Below are 19,465 nucleotides of genomic sequence, written 5' to 3'. Positions count from 1 at the left end.
CCTCCAACTTTGTTCTTCTTTATGATGCTGTGGCTCTTTGGAGTATTTTGTGGATTATAATCCATATATATTTTTGGATTATTTGTTCTAATTCTGTGAAATATTAACTACCAGATAGCTTTAGCATGTCAAATGGCAATTGTGAATACCAAGGCCTCATTTTTATGTAAGAAAAATGCCTTTTCCAATTAGAGTATTCCATATTTCATGTTGTAATTATTTATCTGTCCTTAATTAATTTACCAAATGTTATTTGTTGTGGGCCCTATGGAGACTTGGTCTCAAGGGGCAGTCAATGCAGTGGGAGGGAGACAGGCACAAATAAACACACACAGCGTAAAATCTCAAAGGAAATGGAAAATCATTATTAAAATGGAGATATTATCTCTTATATATTCTATAAGTTTCCAAGCCTTACTTTCAGTTTTTTTCCCCAATATAAGAAGAATGCAAAATTTAAATGCAGAGCCTGGTTATGAGAAAGGGTTTACCTTGGCCCTGATTAAATCATAAAACTTTGGAAATAGGAGCTAAGCTCAGATAATAATTCCTCTAAGAAGGCTTTCCTGATTGCCCGCATTTAGCGTGAGGGTCTTTCACTGCACCACATCCATGACCCATCTATCATATTGTCCCCCCACCCTGCCACCACCATCCCTGCACATACTAGGTGTACCAGTTAATAATGCGGATTTTTTTCAATAGATGGAGTTACACATATGTTGATATACAATGAGTGGCCAGATTATTATGATCTCTGAATGCATAATAATCTGGACACTCAGTATATATATATATTAGAGGCCCGGTGCATGAATTCATGCATGGGTGGGGTCTGGCCAGCCTGGCCAGGGGAAGGGGACATGGCGGTTGGCCAGCCTGCCTGCTGGTCGAAATCCTGGTCAAGGGGACAATTTGCATATTAGCCTTTTATTATATAGGATATACACTGAGTGGCCAGATTATTATGCATTCAGAGATCATAATAATCTGGCCACTTAGTGTATATGCGATTTGATATGTATGTTATTTTGTTGTATTGACAACAAGCTTCAAAACTTCATATGTAAAATTTTCTGAAGGTGGTAACATCATGGATATTTTTACGCTTAAAAATTTCATGCCAAAAAAAGAGCATTTGCAGGAAGTTTTAATTCATTACTTTATTTGGAAGAAAAGTGCTGCTGAAACTTATCATATACTTCGGGAAGCTTATGGTGAACATGCTCCATCTCAAGATACTTGTGAACACTTGTTTAAACACTTTAAAAGTGATTATTTTGATGTGAAAGACAAAGAACGTCCAGGTCAACTGAAAAAGTTTAAAGACCAACAGTTACAAGTATTATTGGATGAAGATGCGTGTCAAACTCAAAAACAACTTGCAGAATGATTAAATGTTGCTCAGCAAACAATTTCCAATCATTTACAAGCAATGGGAAAGATTTTAAAGGAAGGAAAATGGATGCCACATCAACTGAACAAAAGACAAATGGAAAACCGAAAAGTCATCAGTAAAATGTTGCTTCAACAGCACGAAAGAAAGTCTTTTTTGCATCAAATTGTGACTGGCGATGAAAAGTGGATTTATTTTGAGAACCCCAAATGCACAAAATCATGGGTTGATCCAGGTCAACCATCAACATTGACTGTAAGGCCAAATCGCTTTGGAAAGAAGACAATTAAAAGATCTTGCCTGGAAAGTATTAACCCACCCGCCGTATTCACCAGATCTTGCTCCTTCAGGTTACCACTTATTCTGATCAATGGCACATGCACTTTCTGAGCAGCACTTCAAAACATATGAAGAAGTGGAAAATTGGGTCTCTGAATGGTCTGCCTCAAAACAAGAAAAGTTCTAGTAGGATGGTATCCATAAATTACCTGAAAGATGGGGGAAATGTGTAGCTAGCGATGGACATTACTTTGAATAAAGCACTTTTGATGTTTCTCTTGAAATTATCGTGTTTTCTTTGATTACAAAATTCGCATTTTTAACCAGGTGATAGCCAATCCACATTTTTAACTGGTATTGGTTATTAACCTGTTTGGGATGGAGTTCACCATAAGCTTCCCGAAGTATACGATAACTTTCAGCAGCACTATTCTTCAAAATAAAGTAATGAATTAAAACTTCCCACAAATGCTCTTTTTTTGGCACGAAATTCGACATTTTTAAGCGTAAAAATACCTATGATGTTAACACCTTCAGAAAATTTGACATATAAAGTTTTTGAAGCTTGTTGTCAATACAACAAAATAGCATACATATCAAATCGCATACATATCAACATATGTGTAACTCCATCAATTGAAAAAAATCCGCATTAGTAACTGGTCATTACTATTAACACAACTGGATGTCCCTTACAGAGGAGAGGACACATCTTACTTTTCTTTGCATCTACAGTGCCAGGAACATGTCTGGTATATTGTGCTCAATAAACATTGAATGGTTACTAGTATATGAATTGGGAAGACAGTAATTACTGTTTTTCCCCATCTAATAAAAGTTGCCTTTATTCTTCATACCACACTATTTTTAGTTTAAAAATATGTAACTAAAAGGTGTAATACACACACACACACACACACATATATGTGTGTGTGTTCTTGTTTTTTAAAATGTAAATGCATTATAACATTTGTTAATAGCATATTCAGATAAGTATGCATTCAAAAAATCTGGAAGGACACCCCCCAAATGCTAGCAGTGTTACCTCTAAGTATTTAGATGTGAGATGATGCTGACCTTCTCCTTTATGCACCCCTGAGTTGTTTTGCTATCTGTCTGGGAAGGTGTGCTGCTGTTAGGCTAAGAAAATATGAAGTGATATGTATTTTAGAAAGGAAAGTTTGGCCTATCCCATGAGCCACAATCATAAGACATAAAAAAAACACACGTAATGAAGCATGATCTTTTACATCTAAACCCTATGTTGACAGTGACCTGACTCTGTGAACTTACTAATAAATAGTTGACCTCGCTTGGTAGCTTGAATGGTATTAGGCAGGTTTCTATTTTCCTTACTCATGTCTGTGTTTATACTATTCAGCAGGTGTGCAAGCAGCACTTTACTTGTAAATGTTCTAGCAATTACATGATCGCTTTTTCTCTCTCTCTTCCTCTCCTTTAATTCTCCCTTCTCATACTTGGACTGAGTGTTAGAACCTTTTTTTTTTTTTTTAAAGCCAGCCATGGCCTCTTGCAAATAGATAAGGCAGAACTAAGTAGCCAGTGCGCGCCCCTCTCTCTCTCTCTCTCTCTCTCTCTCTCTCTCTCTCTCTCTCTCTCTCACACACACACACACACACACACACACACACACACACACACACACATTCTCTCGCCTTTCATTATGCATCTCTTGTTTCCAGGTTGGCTCTGTATAAAAGAAATAACAGTGTCTGATCAGTGATATTTTTGCTCCGCATCGTTTGCCTGCTTGTCTTTCTATCGTTTTGTTTGGCTGACTACGGTGTTGGAAAACCTAGACAATGTTATTAGACTAAAATAGAGTTTCTTTCTTTTTCCCAAAGGAACAATCACAGATTATAAAACGTGCCTCTAAAGAGCAAGTCTAAAACTGATGTCTATTCTTTTCTAGCTCCAGCTGAATCCTTGCCGCCAGGATGGGGAAACAGAACAGCAAGCTGCGCCCGGAGGTCATGCAGGACTTGCTGGAGAGCACGGACTTCACGGAGCACGAGATCCAGGAGTGGTACAAAGGCTTCTTGAGAGACTGCCCCAGCGGACATTTGTCGATGGAAGAGTTTAAGAAAATTTACGGGAACTTTTTCCCTTACGGGGATGCTTCCAAGTTTGCAGAGCACGTCTTCCGCACCTTCGATGCCAATGGAGATGGGACAATAGACTTTAGAGAATTCATCATAGCCCTGAGTGTGACATCGAGGGGCAAGCTGGAGCAGAAGCTGAAATGGGCCTTCAGCATGTATGACCTGGATGGAAACGGTTACATCAGCAAGGCAGAAATGCTAGAGATTGTGCAGGTATGTAGCCCACTAAAAGGCGTAATCCTATATAATAAAAGTCATGCCCTCACACGATGCCCTCACGCGACATCACAAGATGGCCACCACAAGATGGCCATGTGCACAGCGGAGGCAGGGCCCGGTGGCCGCTCCGTGCAGTGAGGCCTGGGGGTCCCGCGGCTCTGTGCAGCACAGAGGAGGCCCGTCCCGGTGGAGGAGGCAGGTTGTGGCAGGGGAGGGCAGTTGTGGGTGATCAGGCTGGCAGCAGAGGGCAGTTGTGGGTGATCAGGCTGGCAGGGGAGGGCAGTTGTGGGCAATCAGGCCTGCAGGGGAGGGTAGTTGTGGGTGATCAGGCTGGCAAGGGAGGGTAATTGGGGGCCATCAGGCTGGCAGGAGAGGGAAGTTGGGGGCGATCAGGCCAGCAGGGGAGTGGTTAGGGGGTGATCAGGCTGGCAGGCAGAAGCAGTTAGGGGCAATCAGGCAGGCAGGCAGGCAAGTGGTTAGCTAGCAGTTCGGGTTGTGAGAGGAATATCTGACTGCCGGTTTAGTCCCGCAAGGATCAGGACTAAACCGGCAGTCGGAAATCCCCTAAGGGGTCCCAGATTGGAGAGGGTGCAGGCCGGGTTGAGGGACACCACCCGCCTCCCCCCCCCCCTTGTGCACGAATTTCATGCACTGGGCCTCTAAAATATATATATATATATTCAAAGAGAAGAGCATGAGCTACAAGTTAGAATTGGAAGGTGCACTCAGTGCATATTTGGCCTACCCAGTGTTTTTGAGAATGCTGAATCCACATTACTAAACAGGGAGGTTGCACATAAAAATGCAAATTGCTTGGCATCTCTTGAAAACTCAGGAAGTCTGGCAACTCTGGGCCCCCATTCTTACCTGGCGTAAGTCACCCAGGGCTTTGCGGTGACTGCCACCCTACAGATGGACATGCGGTCTGGAGTTTGTCATGCTCATTATGGCACCTCCATCCCTTCATTGCAATGTCCTGCCTTTTGAGGTTATATCTCCTGCAATGGTCATTTAATGATCAAACTGTGGCCTGGGTTCAAATCTTGTCTCTTTCAGTCACTACCTCCATGACTTTGACCTCGTTCACCTACTTGAGCTTCGGTCTCCTCACCTGTAAAATGGAACTGCCAACAGAGCCCACCCATGCTGTGGGGTTATCTTAAGATTACTTGTGACTTTCCAGGTTCAATGCTTAGCACAGTACCAGCCCTTGGTAAAGCTCAGCATCACCATCATTCATTTACATCTTTATTAGACTCTTGAGTAAAAGCAGGGAATCTCTAGCCTCGGTTCTGTCTGGTCAGAGATACACACGTAGAATGGGGCCTCCATCATTTCAGCAGGAGGCACTCCATTTTCTTTCCCCAAGTCACTCACCCAGAGCAAACTTCCTGTGCAGAACAGAAGGGACCCTGGTGTCGGCCACATTCTCCTCGTGGGAAGGGTGGGAAAGGAACAAAGAAGCGATGGTCATGGCAAGGTCAACGTGATCAGCAGTGAGCGGGACCCAGAGACAAACCTAAGGCGACCGGGACACGGAGAGGATCAGGAGAGCCCCAGCTGCAGGCACTCAGAAGGGCCAGGTGGGCGGTGGCACCAGGGAGGGCTGGCGGCTACTCACTGTCTTGGCAGACGAGTGGGCACAACAGGGAAGCATCTGGCCGCAGACAGCAGGTCCAAGAGAGTGGGCATTTGGCTTCCTGGAGGGCTCGTCACAGAGGCCAGCACTCGTGCCAGGACATCTGGGTTCAGAGGTAGAGCTGCAGCCCCTAGGATAACGGGGGCGGGCGGGAGAGGCGGCAGAAAGAGTCTGGAAGGAATGGGGGTGGATGAACAGGAGGAGACAGAAAGGCTCCTGCTGCTGAGGGAGAGGGTGGAGGTGTGGCACTTGCTTTCTAGGAACCAAGGAGACCTGCTCACAGAAACGAAGGGCAGAGCCAGAAAGACTAACTTGTTAGTGAGCCCTGTGGCCGAGGCCTGGGGTCTGCTCCTGCCAGTGGGACGGCAGGTGGAGTGACACAGGGCGGGGCTGTGGGAGCAGGAGTCCAGGTGATCGCCCCGTATTAGGAAACTCGCCAAGATCCGCCACTGGTTCTCCTTTCTGCTTGGGCCACCAGTGGCTCTTCCTTCATCCCGAGCAGTAACTATCTGAATAAATTGTGTTAAACTGACCCCTCAGAGACAGGGATCTTAAACAAAAATAAAGGATTTCTCCCCTGCCCCAAGGATAAATGTATAAAAAATATAATGTCTACTGTAAAAATATGGGCAGTATAGAAAAATATAAGAGTATCATTGCTAATAATTTTCTAATATATCCTCCTACTCCTATTTCCATGCATTTAGAATTGTCCATTTCACAATGTACATAAAATTTTGTATCTTGCCATTTTCACTTAACCTAATAACACAAACATTTCTCATGTTATAAAAACTTTTCATAAAGATATTTTAAAGGGCACAAAGGAATCATCAACTATAATATACTTGATTTTCCATTATTGTTGGACATTTAGGTTGTTTCCAGTTTTCATTATTACACGTAGTATTGCAACTTTTAAAAATAAAGTAACGAATAATTCTGGTGCATGAAACATTTTCTATATTTAGGATTATTCCCTTAGAATAAATTCCCAGAAGTGCAATTACTGGGCCAAAGGGAATGAGCATTTATCTCTTCGGCTTGGATACCCTCTGCCAGATTGTTTTTCCAAATGTTCTCCCAGAGTGAGGGAAGGGTGCCCCGTATGGTTTCACTTTTCCCATTTTTCTTAACCTTTGCTAATCGAACAAAAATTAAAATGTAAAAGGCGAGTCATTCTATCAGCTTCATCTTGTCTCTCCTTTTCATCTGGGAGAGCTGTGTCCCCTGGGATTCCCTGCCTCACGGCAGGGAGAGGGACAAGGACATTCTCCTCCTGGAGAGACCTGCTTCCTGATTGGCATCTAAGAAAAAGGGCGCAGCCACTGTGTCATCTTCCGGTTGGCACTTTTGCCCAGTTCTCCTGGCTGTCCTGGTCAGTGGTTTGGTGGCCAGTACTGATGAAAGGGAAGACCCTCCAGATCACACGGGCTTCTAGAAAGCAATGCATTCACACATCCATTCCGCACCTGGGATGAAGCACCTACTAAGTGGCTGGCACTGGGCGTCAGTGGTAGAGGGAGGGCAATAGACTCTCCCTGTGCTGTGGAATCCAGCTGCGAGGGAGAGCGGGAAGTCTGCCGAGAATGTGCAGGCGGGGCCAGTCAGCACTTGCTGTGTGAGCCCCAGCTGACTCCCTCCATGTCCAACACGGGATGTAAAAAGTGATCATAAACGGAAGGAGCATTCAGTCCAACAGGCATCTTCTCTGTGAAGTGGCTCAGTGCACTCGCAGGCCCACAGGAAGTTTCCAGGTCACAGCTGGGAGGGCACAGACTGCTTAGTAAACGCACATACCCAAAGGCTTTAAGAAGCCTGCAAATGGAAAGCTCAAATTTCCTCAATTGTTTCCTACAGCGCTGCACCCCGATGATTAATATTCATGACGGTAGAGAGATAATATTGCAGCATTGTGATCTGACTTCCAAATTGCCAGTAAAATTAAATTAAATTTGGAACCATCTTCCTATTAAGGGCTGTGCTATTCTATTCTGCTACTTTGCAAACGCACAATTCATGTATTCTGTCTCATTCTTATGTTAATTCCCAGTTTTCAGTGATTCTGAATTGGAATTTACTCTAGGATAGTCCCAAACTTCATACTTTATTCCCAATGTAGGAAGGACTCCGGTGTGGACTCTGTCATACTGGACTACTAATAGTTTCCACTTGCTGCTATAACAAATTACCATTAACTTAGTCGCTTAAAACAACACAAAGTGATTATCTTACAGTTTTCAGAGGTCAGAGGTCTGAAATCAATTTCAGTGGCCTAAAACTCAAGGTGTCCACAGGTTGTGTTCCTTCTGGAGGTTTTAGGAGAGAGTCTGTTTTCTTGCTTTTCCTAGTTTCTGGAATATTCCTTGGCTTGTGGCCCTTTTCATCCATCCTTACAGCAAGCAACAGTGGATTGACTAAGTCCTTCTCACATTGCCATTCCTGTGGGTATCTCCTCTGCTTCTCTCTTCCACTCAGTTCTCCTGGCTCTCCTGGTCAGTGGTTTGGTGGCTAGTAATACATTGGGACCCCCCAAGATAACTCAGAATAATCTCTAAATCTCAAGATCATTAATTTAATCACATCTGCAAAATCCCTTTTACTGTGCAAGTACTGAATATTCATAGGTTCCAGGGAGGTACACATTTTGGGGGACCATTATTCAGTCTACCACATATGCCAAAACACAGTTATGTTCCTTTTTAAAAAATAATTTTGTGCTTTATGAACATCTGGATGAGTAAGAAAAACCATATGCAGATTTATTTTTAGAGTCTTAAATGAACATTTTTACATTCATGTGTTTGTTTGTTTGTTTAAATGACAAATTTAGGCACATGATTTAGGCCCAGTATTTTATTATTTCATTAAAATCGCCTCTCAGGAGTCGTAAGCCAGATAACAACTCTGACCTTTTCCCATGTTACAGCAGATCCTCCCTTCCCGGTGGGGTCAGCCCACTGCTGCAAGAGGATGGAGACTCCTTTCTGCCCTGCACAGTTCTGTGTCCCCCAGCCCAGCCAGAGGCAGGTCTGAGTACACACACCCATCACAGTGCAGGCTGTGTCTGAGGAAGGGCCAAGGAGCACATGAGTGGCATTGCTAATTGGGCCATGAATGCTTGGAGGTGAGGGAACACTGAATTTAGGGATCCATCAATGGGACCCCAGCACTTCCAGGGAGAGGATGAAGGAAGAACATGGAGGTCAACTGTCCCCCCTTCTGTTCTCAGAAAGTAACGGAGACCCGTGAAATAATGACAGGATTGCCATTGGTTAGGAATGATCAGTGTATCCAAAACAAGGATGAAGTGGGAACCAAGAGAAGAATTGGCATGTGAGAGTTGACGTCTTGGTCAACATTACCTTGCCTCCCTCTTTTTCAGTCTCCCTTTTCCTTCACTTTCTTGGGCAAGTAACTAAATCTTCCTGTTCATTGTTTTCATAATTTGTGAACTGAAACTAATTATAGCCCTGGACTCACAGGTCATTGTAAGGGATAATTAGTTATTACAAGTAGAGCACCTAGAACAGTACCTGTCATGGATTGTTACTCAATAAGTGTTGGCTGCTATTATTCTATAGAAGTTTCCAGAGCTCCTATAGGATGTTTCCTGTAAAATAAAAGGAGGTCATTTCTCATTTATAGATCAAGGCAATAGAGAATTTTCCACTAAGTTTTTTTTTTTTTATTGATTTTTTTTTTTTTTTTTTTTTTTTTTACAGAGAGGAAGGGAGAGGGATAGACAGGGAGAGGGATAGAGAGTTAGAAACATCGATGAGAGAGAAACATCGATCAGCTGCCTCCTGCACACTCCCCTGTGGGGATGTGCCTGCAACCAAGGTACATGCCCTTGACCGGAATCGAACCTGGGACCCTTCAGTCCACAGGCCGACGCTCTATCCACTGGGCCAAACCAGCTAGGGCTCCACTAAGTTTTAAGTTAAGTTTACCTAGTCATAAAATGTATGTTCACAATGAAAAAGGAGGTAACCCAACTAAACCCCCAATTGGTGGAACTCACAGAAATTCTTGGGTTCCTGACCTTCTTCACTTGTTTTCTTTCCTGCTAAATACCAGCCTATCTGGGAAGAAGCTAAAATTTGTGGGCTACTCTGATGTTCACCAGACTCAGATAAAAGAAAGATCATCTTTCTGGGAGAGAATGTGATTGAAGCCAGGAGTTCTCCAAATCTGAACTGTGGACTTGAGTCCACAGTAGCACTTCATGCATTGGGACTGTTTGGGAATGGCCTGTCTGTATTTGTTCTCAAGTTCAAGTGCCTGCCTTCAGAGTCCCCCAGTCACCTCAGCCCCCCAGGGCCAGCCTGAGGCACAGGCAAGCCTCGGATGTCGGCTACCCAGCTGATGCCAAGGTGCAGGCAAGCCTCAGATGGCAGCTGCACAGCCGCCCAGGGTGGGCCGAGGTGCAGGCAAGCCGCCCATGGTGGCTGCCCAGCCGCCCAGGGCTGCCCGAGGCTCAGGTAACCAGGGCTGAGGCTTGTGCTGCTGCCGCCAGCGGTGGCAGCAGCATAGGTGTGATGGGGGCGTTGCCTTCCTCTGATCACCAGTCACTTCCTGCCCCTGAGGGCTCCTGGACTGTGAGATGGGGGCAGGCCGGGCTGAGGGAACCCCCTCCAGTGCATGAATTTTCATGCACTGGGCCTCTAGTGTTAGAATAATTTCTAATTGGCATACTTATTATTCGGATGTTGGTTGCTTTAAAAAAATACTTGGTGTTCAAATAATTGTTCCTAGTTGTAATTCCGGATTAATTGGCACTTTTGATGAAGACAGAGTGAACTTCAGAATACCTTTTCTTTACCTCTTCACACCTTTTGTATGAATGAAACCTGAAGGAAAGAGGTTGGGTGTGCACTGGCGGCCCATCACAGAAGGTTTCATTTTTGTTTCTTTTAGCAGTAGGGGGGAAATAACTACTCTTCTGATTCACTCATGTGATGGATAAGGCATATAATTACAGCAACCAGATGAGGAGGAAGCGAGGCGATGGTGGTGGCCATGCAAAGGTTTGCTCTCCAGGAACACCAAACAGACTCACCGATTAACCCCTCCTGGTCGCAAGAGCCCCAACTGTGACCATTTCAGACAACCAGCACAATGAATATTTGTGCCCCAGAGAACCAAAGTAAGGACCAGACAGTTCTGCACACCCTTTTTAGAACCACTTCTGAGTGCCATGTGAATTTCTCTCCCAATGATCTTTTTAAATTGGCGTCATAGATGCTATAATCCTTGGGGACCTGAAACACTGTGCTCTTCTGATTCTGGAAAAAGAAATTGGGGTGGGGAGAGCTTCTAGTCCATTGTGATATGCCCCTGGGAATGCAGCTCCACACTCTTGCCTAATTCTCAGTTATGAATGTGGACCACAGATGTCACTCTGGAATGCAACTTAGATTTCTTTCCTGTAGGAAACTCTTGAAAGCAATCGCTTATACTAGTGACTTTCTCTTAGAGCTCACTTTAGTGCTTGCTTATTAGTTGTGTTTGGTTTTTCCTTTTCTTATTAGGGGATTGATCTTATCATGACAAGCCACACTATAGTTTGTAACTCTTAGCATCGATTGTGCCATCTGGCAGCATGAGTGTTGTCTACTTCCCAAAGGCACCCCTCTGGCACCCCTCTGTTCCCTCCTGGTCTCCTCTGTGGACTCCTATTCCGTTTCCTGTTCCCTCTAAACATGGATATTCCCAAGCCGAGTTCCAGCCACAGCACTGTTCTCCTTTCATTCCATCCAGGAAGTCTCATCTTCTCAGTGTATGTTATGGGCTAGGCATAGTCATAAGTGCTCTCCATGCTGTATTCATTTCCCAAGGTTGTTGTGACAACTTACAATAAGCTGGGTGGCTTAGAACAACAGAAATGTATTCTGTCACAGTTGTGGAGGCCCGAAGTCCAAAATCAAGGTGTGGTTTAGGTTGGTCCCTTCCGGAGAATCCTGAGGGATATCTGTCCCATGCCTCTTTCCTAGCTTCTGGTGGTGGCTGGCAATCTTTGGCAATTTTTGACTTGCAGGTGCATCCTCCCATCTCTGCCTCCATCATCTGTGGCATTCTCTCTGTATGCTGTGTCTAAATTTTCTTCTTTTAAAGACGCCAGTCATCGGGTTGATTGGGGCCTGCCCTAATCTAGTATGATCTTATTTTAACCTTGATTATATCTTCAAAGACCCTATTTCCAAATGAGGTCACATTCACAGGTTCTGGGTAGGCAGGGATTTTTGCAGGACACTAGTCAACCAAGTACACATGCATGATCTCATTTTATCCTCACAACAACCTAGGCCCCATTATAAATGAAGAAACAGATTCTTCCTAAATCTTCACCTCTACTATGTCTGTTAATGGGCATCATAAAATGTTACACCAGTACTTCAAGGTGCACATTCCAAAAACACTCATTGCCTTCTCCCCATATGTGAAGGCCTACAACACAACTCCAGAATGTCTGTTTAGGACAGGAAAAGGGTTATTTGGAAGAGGCTGTTCGAAGCTGCCTTTGTGTAACACTTTACTAGGTGTACCACTTAATAATGCGGATTTTTTTTTCTTCAGAAAATTTGACATATGAAGTTTTGAAGCGTGTTGTCAATACAACAAAATAGCATACATATCAAATCGCATATATATCAACATATGTGTAACTCCATCTACTGAAAAAAATCTGCATTATTAACACCTAGTATATAAGATTGAATAAATATCAATTGCCCATATCTAAACTGATGGGTACCAACACTGACTTGAAATAAGAGTGGCCGGAGGAATAATAGATTTAAGAAAATATTAAGGCTGTCTTTGTCTTGATTTCAGGATGGATGATAGGGCTATTTACAAATTAATAAAGTTTTTGGAGGGGTGGGGACAAAATGAGTTTGCTTTTTTCAAGAAAAACCGTATCAAGCATGTCAAACTCGTGGCCGGTGGGCCACCTCATGCAGCCCACCAGCCACAGGTTGGACATACTTGCCTTACATGAAACCTAATATAAGAATGAAGTTGCTGTGGTTGGAAAGGGGGAGGGCCTGTATTTTCCCCTTATTTTCTCCCCACCTGTAAACGTGCCTAAAACACCTTGGCAGAATATTAGGAAAGCTAATTATTTAACATACTAGAGGCCCGTTGCACGAAGATTCGTGCAGTAGGCCTTCCTTCACCTGGCTGCCAGCACCGGTTTTCCACTGGCACCCGGGACACAGGTTTTCACTCTGGCCACCGCCTTCTGCCTTCACTCTGGCTGGAGTCTTCACTCCAGCCTGAGTCTTCACTGACTCTGGCCGGAGTCTGCAGGCTTCTCACTGGCTCTGGCTAGAGTCTGCAGGCTTCTCGCTGGCTCCAGATGAAGTCTGCAGGCTTCGCTTCACTCCGGCCGGATTCTTCGCTTTGCTCCAGCTGGAGCACCGCTCCTGTAGCACCGCTCCTGTAGCTCCCTCTGCCCCCCTCCCGCCCTCACCCTCATAGCAAGTGTCCTGCCCCACCTGGCTGCTCTGCACCTGGAGCGGCTGGGGGGGGGGGGGGGCTGCCGCCATCTTTGTCCTGCTAATTTGCATATTGTCTCCTGATTGGCTGGTGGGCCTCGCAGAGGTATGGTCAATTTGCATATTTCTCTTTTATTAGTGTAGATTCTTATAGTTCTAAATAAGAAAGCACTTACACCATTCCAGATATGTAGATATTCACCCAGTTTTAAAAATGTTTCTAAGAAAGACCCTCGTGGCCTCCTTTCCTGGTATGTAATAGCCTTCGAAGCAGGGTGCTGACCTTTACCTTTAATCCAAGAACAGCCCTGCACTGCTTCTCTTGCCCTTGGTTGGTTGTTGTGGGGCCTTGGATGTCCCTCCTGTTAGAAGACCCTGCATCTGAGAAGTCAGCCTGGTTTTCTTCAGAGAGAGGGTTGAGCCTTAACTCCTGGAATTGTACCTGCCCCCCAACAGAATTTATGAATTAGGGTGTGAGTCTTTCCTTCCCAACATTCCAAGAGGGAAAAGGGAAGAAAAATACAGGCCATGAGGAAGCTGGTAAGACCCCTGGCCACAGGGCCTGTGAGGGACAGAGCCAGAGCTGGGCCCCAGAGCTCTGCATTTACCCAGAGACAAGAATAGGGTTCTTCAAGTTTAATTAAAAACAGGATGTCCCTGCTGGGCCTCTCATTGATGTTGCTAAAAATAAAGTAGGGAAGTAGCCTGGCTTCTTCTGGTTTAATCCCATTAAATTTGGGGGTGGGGGTGGAATTGGAGCTAATAAAAGACATGATTTGTTTCAGATTGCTGTCTGGAGTTGTGTCTTTTCCCTCCTTGTGCTGTGGAGTCCTGGATTTGGAAGTTCTAATGCAATCAGCTCTGGGTTGTTGATGCTGTGGGAAGGGAGCAAAGGAACAGACAATTCCCTAAATGTGATTTTGCCAGGCTGTCATCTACTTACTCTGGGAACCACTGGGTCTCGTCACCTCAGCTCTTTGCTCACTACTCTAGTACCACCCACGTCATAGACCTGCTTTTATGTAATTCCTATCTGTGAGTTGATGCACACTAAAAACAGACAAAACCCAGCAACACTTAGTCTGAGGGCTATGAGAGCCATCTGTAAATGTGAGCCTCTTAAAGGAGCCCTCACTTCCTCCTCAACCCCACAGTGTACTCCGACATTAGCTTCTTGCTCCATTCCAGAGCCCCATTTGCAAATATATTCATGGAAGAGCATCCTGACTTTCTTTGTGTTTTTTTGTTTTATTTTGTATTAACCTGTCCTTATTTCTCTGTCCCAACCCAACTCCTTTTGCCTAATAGCTAAGGACTAAAATTCTTGGAGACTTTCTGTTGAGTGTGACAGTTCAATATTCCCAGTACATTGTCTCATAAAACCACGCATTTTCCTTTGCAGCACTGCTTTCAAAAATAGTTTTACATTCATTTCTTTATTTTAGTAATGTTGGTCTGCCTTATTTAAAAGTAAAACCATGATGGCAAGGATGGGGTAGATGATAAGGCCTGGTATATATAATTGATCAATAAATACTCGATGCATGACAGAGTGAATAAGTGAATGACTGAGTATGGGGTGGGAGAGTAAATGAAGAGCAGGCATTTTCTTAACCTGGGGTCTGTGGACAGGGCCTGAATCCACAAGCCCTGAGGTTGCCTGCAGCAGTGAGTGTGTATCCAGGAGCCACATGTGCTTGGTTTCTAAGGTGAGAGCATCGCTTTTGACATATTAGGAATTTTTAAGGCATTTCACATGAATATATTTACTTATATGAAGAACGGGAGAAGAAAAAGAAAAGAAGATGGAAAAATTATCCTATATAATAAAAAGCTAATATGCAAATGGTTGTCACACCCTCACGCCATCACGCCGTAAGAGCTCAGATACTCAACACTGGGGAGAGAGGAATGGGGACCAGCCAGGCTGAGGCCCAGGAAAAGGACAAGCCGCCCGCCCCGGGGTCCCAGGAGCCAAAGGCTGTGCCTGCGGCCTGGGAGAGGGACAAGCCACCCGCCCCGTGGTCCCGGGCACCAGCGCCTGCAGCTGCGACCCAGGAGAGGGACAAGCCACCCACCCCGAGGTCCCGGTTGCCAGCGGCTGCGCCTGCAGCCCGGGAGAGGAACAAGCTGCCCACCCATGGTCCCCTGAGGCTGCGGCTGGCCCAGGTGAAGCCAGCCCAGGTCCTGGGTGCCTGTGGCTGGCCAGAGGGAGGGAAGCCTGGGTCCCAGGTGCCTGTGAATGGCCAGAGGAGGGAATCCTGGGTCCCAGGTGTGAGGCAAGGCAGAGGTGGTTAGGGGCAATCAGGCCAGCAGGGGAGCAGTTAGGGGCGATCAGGCCAGTAGGGGAGCAGTTAGGGGAGATCAGGCAGACAGGCAGAGGTGGTTAGGGGAGATCAGGCAGGCAGGCAGAGGGGTTAGGGGTGATCAGGCAGGCAGGCAGGCAGGTGAGCAGTTAGGAGCCAGTGGTCCTGGATTGTGAGAGGCAGTCGGACATCCCCCGAGGGGTCCCAGATTGGAGAGGGTGCAGGCCGGGCTAAGGGACCCTGCCCCGTGCATGAATTCCATGCACCAGGCCTCTAGTAAAAGGATAAAGGAGGAACTTTAAAATGAGAAGCATAATAGAAGAAAATTGAGCGAGGAGGAAGAGCATGAAGAAAGTGACGGGAGGGGATCTGGAAAGAACCCTCTAAACTTAGTGAGCCCATGCCTGTGCAAGACCTACATTAGTAACTACCCAGGTTCGATGAAGAGCCAGATCCATTGGCTCCCCCACATCTAACAGGAGAGTCCTGGGTAACTATAATTCAGGGTGAGTGGGATGAAATGATCCGGGAGAGGAGCCATTTGGGAGGAAGGAAGATCACACTCAGCAGTAGAAGGAGAGTAGACCAGGGAAGGCTTCCTGGCGGAGGGTACCATTTCAGTCTGCCCTTAGCACATGGACAGGGTTCAAGGAGAGGGAAAGGTGGGCACTCAGAGAAGAGAAGCCTGCAAGCAAAGCTGCTGGTGCAGGAAGCCAAGGTGTGTGCTGGGCAGGTGGCCGGGCTCTCGACAACCTTTGCAGAGCATCTGAGTGGGGAGATGCCTCCTTTGGCCGGTTACAGACACAAAGCAGGAAGTACCAAGTGAGACGGCCTTCCCGAGGCCAGAACAGACTCAGGGAAGGAACAACACAAGCCTGAAAGTTGAGGGTGTGTAACACAATATCCTTACGACTTCTGGCAGAAAGTGAAGTTACGGTTTGCCCATTCATGCTCTTCCATATCCCAGATTGCTCTTTTAAAGAGGTTGTACTTACAGGATCTAGTGCAATCCTGGTTTCTAGATACTGTTTGTTGTTGTTTTAAGATTTCTGGGCTTGTGAATTCACAAAACATTTAGATTATGTAAGTTTGAAGCTCCTGTGAGAGGTGTGTGTGTGTGTGTGTGTCTGTGTGTGTGTGTGTGTGTGTCTGTGTGTCTGTGTGTTCCTCAGTTGGTGCCACTGATTGCCTACAAACTGGGTCAAGAGTCACAGAAAAGCTTCCATGTAGAAGAAATGAAGTTCAAAGCTAAGGAAAGGGTGCTAGACTCCAAGGCATCCCTGGTGTGGAAAGACTTCTTCTCTCCACTTCTGTTACTAAATATTTACCTGGCCTGTGAAGGCTCGGCGGCTCTTTCTCCCATTTGTAAAAATAGCTCTAGCTCTATAGCCTTTCCTAGTTCCCCCAAGGAGTCAGGTATTCCACGGCTGGGCACGTGGCACTGTAACCCCAGGAGATGGAGGTGACTGGGCTGAGGGGATGGCAAGCAGGGTTCCAGGAGGAAGGCAGAGTCTGGCTCACCTGTTGCTTCCGGGCACGCTTCAGTGAACGTTTCTTGGGAAAGCTGACTGTGGCCAAGTTTATCCCAATGGCACCCACAACCCCAGACAAGGCCACAGCTGTGAGCTTGATCTTTCTCCCAGAGGGAGTCGCTGTGGAGGCAGCTCTGGAGTTCAGTGCGGGCTTTGATGGGTTCAAGACAGACTCAGGAAGCCTGGCCTGGGGGTCTCTATGGGGGGAGATCAGCCCCAGGGGCAACACACTGGGTGAGTCCATTTTTCACTCTTATTTTACCACCAGGATTAGAATATGTACCCTCCTTAATCCAGACCATTTTAGGGACGTGGGGCAGGTTGATCCTAAACAAGACTAAAGATAAGGTCAGCCTTTAGTATCAATTTTGCTCCCGCATTTCCCATCTGGATGCTTCCTGCCCTCAGCTGCCTTCCTTTCTCTCCTCCCTCCAGCTGTCCCACTGCCCCCGGAGTTCCAGAAGTTTCCAGATTTTTGTGCCCACCCTGGAGCAAAACCTACTTTTACTGAGTACCAAGGGAGGGGGTGTCCCCAAGTGGTGGGGGAGAGGCCTTCAGTACTTCTTACAAAACTCTTTCAGTGGAACCCTGCTTTGCTCAGCAGATTTCAGATGCACTCAGTTTATCTCAAGCCTGAGACTGCGGAACTATTTAATCCCAAACTTGGGTGACAGGATGTCTCCACTGGGAAATATATGGGAGCTCGCTGAGAAGGAATGCGAGAGGATTGCCATCAAAGGGAAGAGCTTTGGATGGAGGGGGATGCCTGCCGGGGAGAAGACCAGGGCTCGCACGTGCAGAAGGTCAGGTGTTTGCCATCCTGAGGGACCTCGCAGGAGGCCACAGCTTACACCAGCCCATCGCTCCGGCCTGAGGAATGCCATCTGCAGCCTTCTCCTGGCAGCGCGGTCCTCAGAGGGCAGCATCAGCACCACCCAGGAGCTTGTTAGAGATGCGGGATCTCAGGCCCCCAGCCCTCCCTCCTGAATCAGATCCCGCATGGTCACGATCCCCAGGGCATCCATATGCACCCTAACGTGTGATGCCCAAGGGCCCGGGGGTCTCCCCACCAGCTGTCCCTCCTGAAGGCTCTCAGTGCTGGCGCGAGCTCTGCGGCCTGGCTTCTCCCATCGGTGACTGTGCCTCTTTTCCACAGCAGACCAGCGGGGACGGGGCTAGCTCCTTGTGTGGAGCGAGGACATCCCTTCAGCTCACCCGTGCGTTTGGGAGGTGTAATGACAGGGCTCCTGTGGGCCCCTCCAAGCTATGTTTCTGTCATCCCACACTGTCGTTTCTGCCTCCAGGCGATCTACAAGATGGTCTCCTCCGTCATGAAGATGCCTGAAGATGAGTCAACCCCAGAGAAAAGGACGGAAAAGATCTTCCGCCAGATGGACACCAACAGAGATGGTAGGAGGCCCGGGCCGCTTTGCTTTGCTCAGGGCGGGGGCTGCTGGAGGGGCTGGGCGTTCAGGCAGGGAAATGCCGCTCGAGGACAAGGTATTGGCCACGAGGACCTGGCTCAGGGCCCTTTCTTTGTAAAGGTAGCTCATCCTGCCTGCTCCCTGGTGGTGTCGTTCCGAGGAGGATCAGGGTGGGGACAAGCCCAGGCCACAGCAGGCTGGGTCCTTGCAGGACAGCTCATCACAAAGTGGGGAGGGGCTTGGCATTCTAGCCAAACCCTCAGAGTTTTCACTTCAGCTGGCCAGGGGTTAGCGGACCCTCCTGCGCATGCTCTGTGTTGGGGTCGCCTGGAGCCCAGTGGGTTCTCACAGCCGTCGGGTGGGTGGAGGTGGGAGGGGAGTGAGGTGGACATCAGGTTCCTCCCTGAAGGTGACCCCTCTCCCCCAATTCAAACCCCGCAAGGGGCTGCAAAGCAAACCAAAGTGAAAGGAAGGTTGGATTTCAACTCCAGAGCAGAGGAAGCTGTCACTGTCTCAACCACTGCGCGAGTCCGGGCGTAGCTCGCACGATGGGGCCAAGACACAAGGCTTAGGGGGCGCCTGCTCTACAGATTGAAAGTAGATAGATAAGTGTCCGCTTTTCTCCTTCATGTGGAAAAGGCGAGTTTGGTTAACCAAGAGCTAGGACCTGGGGCGGGGCTGTGGCTAAGCGAAGACGTATTTTGTTGGGGTAGAGGGGGAGGGCTCCAGTAGAGGGCACCCCACCTGCCTGGAGTTGGGATGAGGTGGCCAATAGAGCAATAATAGGGGCCAGAGGACCGAGCTTCACTGAAGGGTGCGGCTCCGTGGGCGTGGGGACCAAACCCACAGCAGCAGCGAGCAGGGCAGCTGGGCACCGGTCCTTGGGGGGCCGAGGGGAGCACGTCCTCCCTGCGGCAGCTCCTGCCAAGAGGAAGAAGAGGGCAAAGCTAAGGAGACAGGCCCAGCAGCTTCCAAGGAGGCCGGCCCTGGAAGCACCGGGAATAGGGGAGAAGCTTTGCCTCCCTCCTGGAAGGGCCCCGTAGGA

General features: G+C 47.1%; 1 protein-coding gene across 1 annotated transcript in view; it reads left to right on the top strand.

The window, feature by feature from the left end:
* Positions 1-19,465, top strand: part of NCALD (neurocalcin delta) — a 70,908-nt gene that overhangs the window by 50,731 nt on the left and 712 nt on the right. Inside the window, exons 3-4 of the mRNA XM_054708454.1 lie at positions 3,615-4,011; positions 18,301-18,406. Of these exons, the coding sequence (XP_054564429.1) occupies positions 3,634-4,011; positions 18,301-18,406 (484 nt within the window). The 5' untranslated portion in view covers positions 3,615-3,633. The remainder of the gene's footprint in view (positions 1-3,614; positions 4,012-18,300; positions 18,407-19,465) is intronic.

Source organism: Eptesicus fuscus, chromosome 19 (assembly GCF_027574615.1).
Source record: "Eptesicus fuscus isolate TK198812 chromosome 19, DD_ASM_mEF_20220401, whole genome shotgun sequence".
Classification (NCBI taxonomy): Eukaryota; Metazoa; Chordata; class Mammalia; order Chiroptera; family Vespertilionidae; genus Eptesicus; species Eptesicus fuscus.
The sequence above is the reverse complement of the archived record's forward strand: the minus strand, read 5'-3'. Positions and strand labels throughout refer to the sequence as shown.